The sequence below is a fragment of the Tachysurus vachellii genome, chromosome 19, assembly GCF_030014155.1.
Source record: "Tachysurus vachellii isolate PV-2020 chromosome 19, HZAU_Pvac_v1, whole genome shotgun sequence".
Taxonomy (NCBI): Eukaryota; Metazoa; Chordata; class Actinopteri; order Siluriformes; family Bagridae; genus Tachysurus; species Tachysurus vachellii.
This window is the reverse complement of record NC_083478.1, coordinates 5,503,046-5,513,543: the sequence shown is the minus strand read 5'-3', so window position 1 is coordinate 5,513,543 and position 10,498 is coordinate 5,503,046. Positions and strand designations below refer to the sequence as shown.

The following is a 10,498-nucleotide window of genomic DNA, read 5'->3' as shown; positions in this document are numbered from 1 at the left end:
TAGACATGGCATTCACAGGAAAAGTGTCATTCACAACAACCTATGTGCATATTTAAGATAAATAAAGCATTAATAAAATATCTACATTACTTAGAAGTCAATTCTTGTCTCATTCTTTTCCTTGCCTACACCTTTATTTTAAACACAATCATTAAAATACTTCACAATCGTAATAGATTTGCAATATTGTGTAAATCCATATAACAACTCATTTCCAGGGGGCATGGTGGCTTAGTGGTTAGCACGTTCGCCTCACACCTCCAGGGTTGGGGGTTCGATTCCCGCCTTTGCCTTGTGTGTGTGCAGTTTGCATGTTCTCCCCGGGTCTCGGGGGTTTCCTCCGGGTACTCCGGTTTCCTCCCCCAGTCCAAAGACATGCATGGTAGGTTGATTGGCATCTCTGGAAAATTGTCCGTAGTGTGTGATTGCGTGAGTGAATGAGAGTGTGTGTGTGCCCTGTGATGGGTTGGCACTCCGTCCAGGGTGTATCCTGCCTTGATGCCCGATGACGCCTGAGATGAGGACGCACAGGCTCCCCGTGACCCGAGGTAGTTCGGATAAGCGGTAGAAAATGAATGAATGAACTCATTTCCAAAATATCATTTTTCCATTAGTCATCCATTACAGGTTATGAAAAATGTACATTGACCTGTTAGATTTTCCTCATTAATTTTTCTGGAATAATCTACAAGACAATTATATTGATTAATCTGGTCCTTTCAAATGTTCAATATTTCCTGCAAATTTCAGTTTGAAGGCAAATTTTTAATTAAAATAAAATAAATCATAAGAAAACAATGTTTGTCTTAATTCCATTATCGTGGATGCTAGTTTAAGCACATTTTTGTGTATTTGCTAATTCTATGCTAAAACTTCAACCCTGTTGTTCAAGAGCAAATGCAACCATTTTCAGCAAAGACATCTTACTAAAAATGGGATTGTATGATAAATTGGGTTAACAATAGAAATTTTTGAATGGCCACAGAACATTTGTAAGTGCTGAATATATTAGTGTTTTAAAGGTAAATTTAAATGGAATTAAAAATAGATCATTTGGTGCAGCAATTGTGGAACCATCCAGTTGGTTCCTTATTATTTATAGTCATGTATTTACCTGGAAAGACAATAGAAGTTCTTAGATATGTACCAAATGTGATAGCCGGTATGAGTGTATATTTTTTTCTTTTGACCTCTAACCTGCTTGCCTCAGGGCCGGGAAGTTCCACCCTGGCTAGCTATTGTCCAGCCTGTTGCAGCATCACGGCTGTCACACGATGGCAAGCCTAAATCTCTTGTTGAAAAGTATCTCTATATATTAAACGCATGACATAAGGGCTAAAAGGATGCCACGATTGTAGTACGACATATATCACAGCTTACTGTCATAAACATACCTACAGATCATACTCTTCTGTCAGCCTGTGTCTCATAGCGTTAAGCTATGACAAGAGTGTTATGTGAGGTCATCAGAGTTTGCCTGCTGTTGCTAATGAGACCTAACGCAAACCTCGAACTTGTCCTCTCCTTGCAATGCAGCACACTGCTTTTTCCTGCCCTGATAACAGTTGAAACAGCTCAGAATGGCCTGCTGGATCTGCTGGAGAGTCTGCTCCTTGACCGCCCTTGCCATCAGTTTCTCTGTCAGGAAATAGAAATCCTTCACAGTGTCTAATCAGCTTTTTTTAAGTCTAACATACATCCTCTGACCAGTCCTAGGTTTGGAGTGCTTGTTATATACACATACATATACACAGTTGTATGTTATGGCTACAATTTCAGTTACAAGCCTTATCTGATGGACATCTCATGACAGATGATTAGAAGCCAATGGAACTAAGAGCTTTATAAATGACTCAGCATCTAATTTTACTGAAGCTGAGCATGCTGGAATGAGCTCAACAGCAGCATGCTATTCTGAGCCCAGGTGCAGTCACAAGCCCACTGTGACGGGGAACAAAGCGAGCTGGAGTAATTCTGGCAGGAAAGATCTTGTTTTCTGTGCTGTGGCTGCTCAGGAAACATGGCCATTCATGGCACTACATACTCCCATCCTGAAATAGGGGAGTGAAGTCAGTAAAACCCAAGAGGCGTAGGCCAAGATCAAGGGAGTGGGAACAAATAATAATAATAATAATTTTACTATCTTCCTTATAAAAAATTGCTTATTTATTCATATCCTTAGTTTCTTGTTGTATAATTTCTATAGTTGATATTTTCTGGTTTCTAACCTATAATACATTAATACCTGGACAGTAGTCAGTACTGTACAGTACTGTACAGTACAGTACAGTACATTGGAGTATGTACTGTATACATACAGTGTGTGTATGTATTGTTGGATGTTATTTGTTAAACTCAAACGTGCTTGCATCTGTTAGTCTTGGCCAGGACGCTCTTGTAAAAGAGATTTTTAATCTCAATGTGCTTCTTTCCTGGTAAAATAAAGGTTATAATAGTACCATATATGGACTTGATTTCTCCATTAGCGTAGAGTTTTAAATGGTTTATTGTTGTCTCATTTGCCAGGTAAATAAAAATATTTTTACATTTTTTTAAAAGTTAAAAAAATAATACTTCTGCATTTACTTTAAGTTGCATATGTGTTGGATAGTTGATGTACTATTGAACCACAGCACACACAACTGTTGATTCATTTTCTATAGCACCAGCTCTGACAGTAGTTCCAGCTAGGATTCAAACCACAAGTTTATACTAATGTGCTTAATTTATCAGTTACACAGGTACAGATGCTTCACATAAACAAATAAAAATGTGTTTAATTATTGATATGCTGTTGTTGTGCTGAAATTTGTCTTTGAAGAGATTATTTATCAATAATAATAAATTATTGATTTATGAGTAGTCTCCAGTGAGTTTATTGAAGAGATTATGAAGAGATTATTTATCAATAATAATAAATTATTGATTTATGAGTAGTCTCCAGTATTACTATCTGAACCTGTAATTTTTTTGTAACCTATTATTAGATCAACATGATCTACAAGACAGAAGGCTTTTTTTTTTTGGTAACATGCAAGTTGCATTTTTGTCTTGTGAATTAAATGTCTTGTGAAATTAACTTTTCTTGTAGCAGTTCAACACCATTACATAACTATAAATGAGAAAACACATGGTGTGTTATTCATGAATGAATTAGAAAATGTATCCAATTGCAAATTACAGTAAGATGAAAAGAATAAAACATTTTGGGATGATCCGTTGTTGGAAAATAATCAATATTAAGGTGGAAACAGAGAGTCAAATTGTTGATTATGTAGATTTCCAGATTTCCCAACTGGAACTGGAATCTGGAATTATGTAGATTTCCAGATTTCCCAACTGGAACATGCATGTTTTTAATAAGTATTACTAGATCTAGTATTTGCCTTGATCATGATGCCTATTCATGTTGGCAGGCAGCATAGTGGTGCAGTGGATAGTGTTTCTTGCTTCACAGCTCCAAGAGCCCCAGGTTGATCCTGAGCTTGAGTTACCGCCTGTGTGTCATATTGCATGTTCTATCCATGTCTGCATGGGTTTCCATCCCAAAACATGTTGGTACCAATGGACATTGATTATTTTACACTGTGTGTGTGTGTGTGTGCATGTGTGCATGTGTGCATGGTTCTCTGGGATGAACTGTGATCACATCATGGTGCATTCCTACTTCACACTGAGGGTTCCTGGAATAGGCTCCAGACCCACCGTGACCCTGACCAGAATGAAATGGTTACCGAAGATGAATGAATATTCCTGTTTGAAGAGCTATGTTGTTTTCTTGCAACTGCAGTCTGTTTTTTTCTCTTCCGTCTTACCGTCAGAAAGGAAAGTCACAAACACTGAATAGACAGTAATGGAGAGTTTTCCTGGGGATATTCAGGGCAATCCCTAACCTTTGTCCTGTCTGTCATTTTGTGCCTAAATAAATGATCTTAGTTGCCAAAGTTCTGGATGCATATTGGAGGTCAACGGAAATCACTGCAATATCTTTCTTGGCTTTATTTTTCTTCCCCTTCTTGTTCATATGGTGACATTAAGAATCTTATGGTCAACTAAATCCATTGTTCTAGAAAAGTAAAAATATATATGATGTTTTTACGCAGATGGGTGTTCCCTGTTGAGAAGTTTGTTGAGGGACCACAATTAGTTCGTTTAATTTTCGTTTTTTGAAAAGGAGCAAACAAAAAAGGGGAAAGAGATAATTTAAATATGTACATCTGTATGATATTATTATACCTGCCTGCTCAACCTTTCCTCACACTAATTCAAGCTTCTGTAACAAATATGTATAGGCTTAAAGCATTGATTGTACAGCAGGATTTGCAATACTGAATCACTGAATATAGTCATAAATGTGTCAAGCTGGACTATGTAAATGCTTTAAAGTTTCAATCTTGTAAGAATCAATATTACATGGTAACAATCAGTTTAGTACTGTAAAGTGTTAATTCAACAGTGTAGCCAAACACTCGTACATAGTACTGAAAATGTACTTAGGGAAACATTATGTGTAGTAATGTGGCCTCACAGCTATACTCAAGGTCCTTGGTACAATCCTGAACTTGGATTTCACATGTTCTCCCTGTATTTGTGTGGGTTTCCTCTGCGTACTCTGGTTTCCTACCATTGCATCAATGCAAACTCGTTGCACTATTTGTGGTGGCTCAGTGGTTAACATCAGAAAGTAGTGTCATCGGGCAAGATCCTTAATCTTGAGCTCAGTCGTATTCTGTATCAATTATACGATGCTTTTTTTTGTGTTATTTTATACCATGTATAATATTACAATGTACAATGTACCATGATTATTTATTTTTGTGTGTGTGTGTGTGTGTGTAAAGCCTTAAAGGTACCTCCATCTTTTGAGTTACAAGATGCAAAGCTAGTAAAAGAGGATACAGGGATACAATTTAGTAGCCTTTTATTCTGTGACTGTACAACTTGGAACTTTGTAAAAATGTGCAAGTTTTATAAAATAATAAAATGTATACATTCTGAGTATTGCAGAATGAATCAGTAATCTTATAGGACATTCTTAAGGTGAGGTCTTTAGACTTCGACAGTGGACAGGCGCGTGTGCGGACAGCGCGCAGGAAGGCAGGGGGGCGGTCCTGTCCTGTCCTGCCCTGTCCTGTCCTGTCCCGTCCGCTCACATAAGCATGCAGCCAGTGCGGAGCTGTTTAAAAGCGGCGGCGACACACCGGCAAATCCTCGGCACTCCAGCACCGGCAGGAAGTCTACGCTTTCTTTTCCAGCGCGTTTACAGCCAGCCTGATGGTATATAGAGGTAGATTATTAATATGTTTTTGTCTGGAGCTGTCCAAGGTGCGGAGAACACTAACGATGACATTTAGGATGAGACACCTGCGGCTGTGCACATCTCTTAAAGGATGAGGAGCAAGCAGGTAACTCAGAGTGTCTGAACTGCGGTCAGCATGACATGTAAATGGAAGCGACTTAGGAGTCGCCCTTGAACGCCTCTATAGCTCTATTAACCCGAAAAAGGAAACACTTGTTTGCTCAACTGTTTGCTTTTTCTAGACCTGTTTGATTTTTTAAATGCTTTACGTGCGAGTTCAAACAATGACTATGATCCGTCGCAGAGCTCAGTCTGGTTAATGATTTACAACCTCCGATCCCCGGAAAAGCGTGCATTGCTAATTTGGGCTCGTGGTACCGTCGTGGAAAATACTGTCTCGCGCTGAAATGCCAGCAGGTGTTTAGTGCTGTTGCGCTCGCGCCGCGGAGTCCCGGGCCGTACTGAGCGCGCGCACCAAATGACGCCAGTTCCGCGCTTCGGCCTGCTGGCGGCGGCGTGCACCTGCGCGTGGCTGCTGGTGCACGGCTGCGGGCCCGGTCCGGGTTATGGCGTGCGCTTGAGGCCACGCAGGCTCACACCGTTGGCCTACAAGCAACACGTGCCCATCGTCTCCGAAAACAACCTGGGCGCGAGCGGCAGGGCCGAAGGAAAGATAACGCGCCATTCGGAGCGCTTCAACGAGCTGGTGTGCAACTACAACCCTGACATTGACTTCAAAGATGAGGAGCGCACTAAAGCGGACCGGTTCATGACTAAGGTAATAGTGAAGCTGGGTAATGGTTAATGAAGTGGTTCACTGGGTAAAGTGTATTCAATCTTTATGGTTTCTGTACATCCTTGCAGTTTTCCTTTCATTACATCCATTGCATTGCATTCTGTAATCCATTGCATTGTAAAGTTGTAATTCAATTCATTCAAGTTCAAGTTTTTATGAAAACAACCAAAAAAAGTTGTACAATGTCGCCTATGTATTAGATGGACAGCTTAGTGAAGTTTTAACCTTAAAACACACCGTAGTGGTTCTTAGCACTCACCTTGGAGTGAGTTAGGAAACAAGAAAGCACAATGACAATCCACAGTTATTTTCAAGGCAATTTGAATCTAATTTATTAAGTTTAGGTGCTATTTTTAATACACCAAGCCTGTTTTTTGGCTAATCACATAAAACATGGATTAACAAGTCTATGCCCAGTATGCAGCCATTCATTAATCTTCAACTGAGGTGTTTGGTGCTAAGAAATTATTAAATTCTTGTTTCCCTTCTGTGATCATGTAATTAAATCAGTAGATGAGGCGGTAAACTTTGTGAAATCCACAACTGAACAAATTCTTTTAATGATTAAAAAAAAAGGTGCACACTCATTATTAACTTAAACAGATAAGTGTTTTGTTGGTACAGTGAATGTTTTCTCATTAATCTTTAAAAAGGGTTCACAAAGTCTTAGTGGGAGTAAAAGAAATCTGTGACATATTTCAGCAGCAGACTCATACTTTGGGTAATGTGCTGCACATGTTCACACAGTAAACACAAGATATAACTCAGAAAGTAATATTTCGGTTTCTTAGGACATAATCCTTCAAGTCATAGCTGGGACCTTAAATTATTTTCATTACACATTATGTGTGTCCTGCTGAGTCACAGGTACCTTTCTGATGCCAAGGCTGCGAGTTGGCGTATGTGTATGTATGCATGTGCCCTCTCCTTGTCCAGCACTGAAAGCTGTCCTTTGTGTATGTTTTGGTAGTTCTGCGGGGTTGTCTGTACAGAATTCCCGCCTGCTGAAGTAATGTCAGCATCGGAAAAGCCTCTATTGTCGTTCTGACAATGAAACTCCTCTGTCGAACCTCACTGCGAGAAAAATGGGCCTGGTTTGTTTTTCGCCTGGCTTAATTTCTCACTTTTCTCTGTCTTATTCACAAATACATGCCCAAACATTCCACCAATCTGCCCTCTTACTCAGACTGGGTTTCGCCTTTTCTTCTCTGCTTGCCTTTTCTTGACCTCCTGTCTCTTTCACTTGCCCTTTCTCACTCTTCTTGAATGGTCTCAATATACTCCACTGTGAAACATTACATTTCTCACGACAAACCACATTTTTCCTGAAATGTTAAAAAACCAAACCACAATTTGTTCATCCTCTTGAACAGACGGAAGCTAGAACAGATACTGTAATAGCACCACCATTTGACTAACCATGCATAAAAGGCTGTGTGAAAATATTACTATCTTGTGAGAAAAAAAAATGTGACCTTGAATTTACTCACTAACATAGCTGAAGATGGCCAAAGAATGTAAGAGATTAGTTACAGTAGCTTTGTTTTGATTGTTAGTGGCATTTTTTTGAGGGGTTGTAGATGGCCTTTATCAGAGCTGAATGTACAGACAAAATCTGCTGATGTCAACCAGTGAACAAAACCAAAGCAGAGAGACAAAACACAATCCAATGCTATGGTGTTTAGTCTTTGTTCAACTTGAGCAGCTTGCTGAAGGCAATGTGAAAGTGGAATCTGCCGAGAATAAAGAATCATGTCTAGGTGTGGTGTTATGGTGGTTTCATAGCTCGTTTTATTGTTCAACCTGATTCTGTGAATAACATATTTCTTTCCATTACTGGCAGCGCTGTAAGGATTGCCTAAATAAACTGGCCATTGCAGTTATGAACCAATGGCCAGGTGTTCGACTACGAGTGACCGAGGCCTGGGACGAGGATGATAATCATCCATCTGGCTCTCTGCATTATGAGGGACGTGCTGTGGACATAACCACCTCAGACAGGGACATAAAAAAGTATGGACTCCTTGCTCAGTTGGCTGTCGAGGCTGGGTTCGACTGGGTGTACTACGAGTCCAAGTATCATGTGCACTGTTCTGTCAAAGCTGGTAAATCTCGTTCTATCTGAATGTACTTATATGACTTTTTTTTGGGCAGGGGGGCTGGTGAATGCAAGCTGGACCTTGTACAAGGGTGACCAATTAAATAAAAATTAAATCAAGTGTCAAACCACTGTGAGCAGCCAGAATAGCATACAGTTCTTTGGAACTGTATTGAAGAAATTGGGGAGTATTGTCTTAACTGTTGTTTGACGATGGTGGTAGAGAGGCACCAAGTCCTTTCATAGTTGTTCAAAAAAAAAGCCCTATAAAAAGTCCTATAAAAAAAAGCCACCCCAAAGTATAAGACTGACATAATTTTTCCTTTTATTTGTCACATGTCTGCATATATTTCATAATATCCATAACATTGCGAATTACTCCTTGTGAAATTATTGCCGTTGCTTTGTTTCCCTTTTTTGCAGATCACTCTGTTGCAGTGGAGAAAGGAGGCTGTTTCTCAGCTTCAGGACTCGTGACTGTGGCTGAAGGAGTGCAAAAGCCTATGTCTAATTTGCGCCCTGGAGACTCAGTGCTTGCTTTGTCTGAGTCCGGTGGCATAATCTTCAGCCGTGTTCTCCTGTTCTTACATTTGGACACTGAGCACAGGTCCACTTTCTTGATTCTCAGCACAGAAAATGGGCATAGACTCACAATTACACCCAATCACCTCATCTTCATGGCTCCCAACCTCAAGTTAGACTACAATGAGTACTATGCTAGCTTTGCTAGACAAGTTACAAGAGGAGCCTATGTATTAATTTGTGGACAGGATGGTCATGTGCATCCTTCCCAAATAGTTTCCGTCTCACAGGAAGAAAGAATTGGGGTTTATGCTCCATTGACAGAACATGGCAACCTTTTTGTGGATGGTGTGCTGGCATCCAGTTACGCATCTATAGAGGATCAAAGGCTGGCACACTGGGCATTTGGGCCTCTTCGCTTCCTGGTTGGACTGTCACGAGTATTCATGGCAGTGAATCCACTAACAGTGGTGATGCAAGGTGCTGCTGAAGTTCACACAAACTTTTCATCCCACCAAATCCTTTCTGAAGGACATACGAGTGTGATACATAACAGTTCAGGTGTAGTTCACAATGCAGTAAACAAAATGAACAGCACATGTTTTAGAAAACATAATTCTATGCTATATTTTGATTGTCTGTATGGAGCACAAGTAGGGGTTCACTGGTATGCAAGGCTGCTTTGTACGATTGCTCAGGTTTTCTGTAAACCTCAATTTGTGACTGAAGATCCAGTAAAGGAGATATCTTTCTGTTAAGGTCAGAAAATTCTAACCAAATAAAGGCAACTTACAGTACCTAAAATACAAATTATATAATGAACTGATATGTAATATAGTATTATTAATTCCCTTTACTGTACAATTGTTTTGTTGTGGTCATTTATATAATTGAAATACACTGTATAGCATAACGGTTGTTATTTGACTGTGGCACATGTTAATGTTAGATTCAGAGCAAACATTTTTATACAGAAGAGGGAATATTTCTTAGAGAAAAGACTATTTTTATACTTTGGGATTTATAATATATAAACATTTAAATGTTGTTGTAACTAATCTCATGACTTCATGTCTTTATTTATACCTGCACTTTAGAGTGATAAATCATGTGTTTGATTGACCAATTGAGTTGGTTTCGCTGATGCCACTTGTACAAAAATATAATCCATCTTTATTAGAGTCCTGCTGCAAACATCTCACTATGGACTTAACTGATGGGACAATAGTAACAACAACAATAATAATAATAACAACAATAATGATAAATTATTGTTATTTATTTATTTATTTATTTATGTTCTTAATTACATCTTGGGCAGCACAGCTAATCTAAAGACAGACTATGCATTTCTTCTATTTTAGCACAATTACAGTATAATTATAATATCAAAACAATGACACCCTTAAACCTATAGGAATTGTTATAGAATAGTTCCTTAAAAAATAAACTGCAAATGAAATGAGCATTTTTGATACTTGATATTTTGAGTTGAGAATCTGGTAAATTATGGATATTTTGAAGCATCTGTTTATTTTGTGTCATTTTAAGTTAAGGCCTTGAAAATGTTTTTTATCTTGGTCGTCGTTTCACTGGAAATGACAATATTTTACTCCCCCTTGTGGACAATATGCGCTTTTACAGCGCGTCTTGACCTGGTCATTAACTGATCTCTGCTTATGAAATCTAACATGGTTCATTCATTCATTCATCTTCTACCGCTTATCCGAACTAACTCGGGTCACGGGGAGCCTGTGCCTATCTCAGGCGTCATTGGGCATCA

General features: G+C 39.1%; 1 protein-coding gene across 1 annotated transcript; it reads left to right on the top strand.

Annotated features, from left to right (window-relative positions):
- Window positions 1–5,146: 5,146 nt before the first annotated feature.
- dhh (desert hedgehog signaling molecule) lies at window positions 5,147–9,773 on the top strand. The gene is made up of 3 exons (XM_060894389.1): window positions 5,147–6,077; window positions 7,939–8,200; window positions 8,617–9,773. The coding sequence occupies exons 1-3, from the start codon at window positions 5,778–5,780 to the stop codon at window positions 9,471–9,473; spliced, it is 1,419 nt and encodes a 472-aa protein (XP_060750372.1). The 5' UTR covers window positions 5,147–5,777; the 3' UTR covers window positions 9,474–9,773.
- The last annotated feature ends 725 nt before the right edge of the window (window positions 9,774–10,498 follow it).

What these genes read in the sequence shown, in the direction of transcription:
- dhh (XM_060894389.1), top strand. Translation starts at nt 5,778, where the DNA reads ATGACGCCAGTTCCGCGCTTCGGCCTGCTGGCGGCGGCGTGCACCTGC. An exon ending in CGGACCGGTTCATGACTAAG is followed by an intron (nt 6,078 to 7,938) that starts GTAATAGTGAAG and finishes CATTACTGGCAG; the next exon opens with CGCTGTAAGGATTGCCTAAA. An exon ending in GCACTGTTCTGTCAAAGCTG is followed by an intron (nt 8,201 to 8,616) that starts GTAAATCTCGTT and finishes CCTTTTTTGCAG; the next exon opens with ATCACTCTGTTGCAGTGGAG.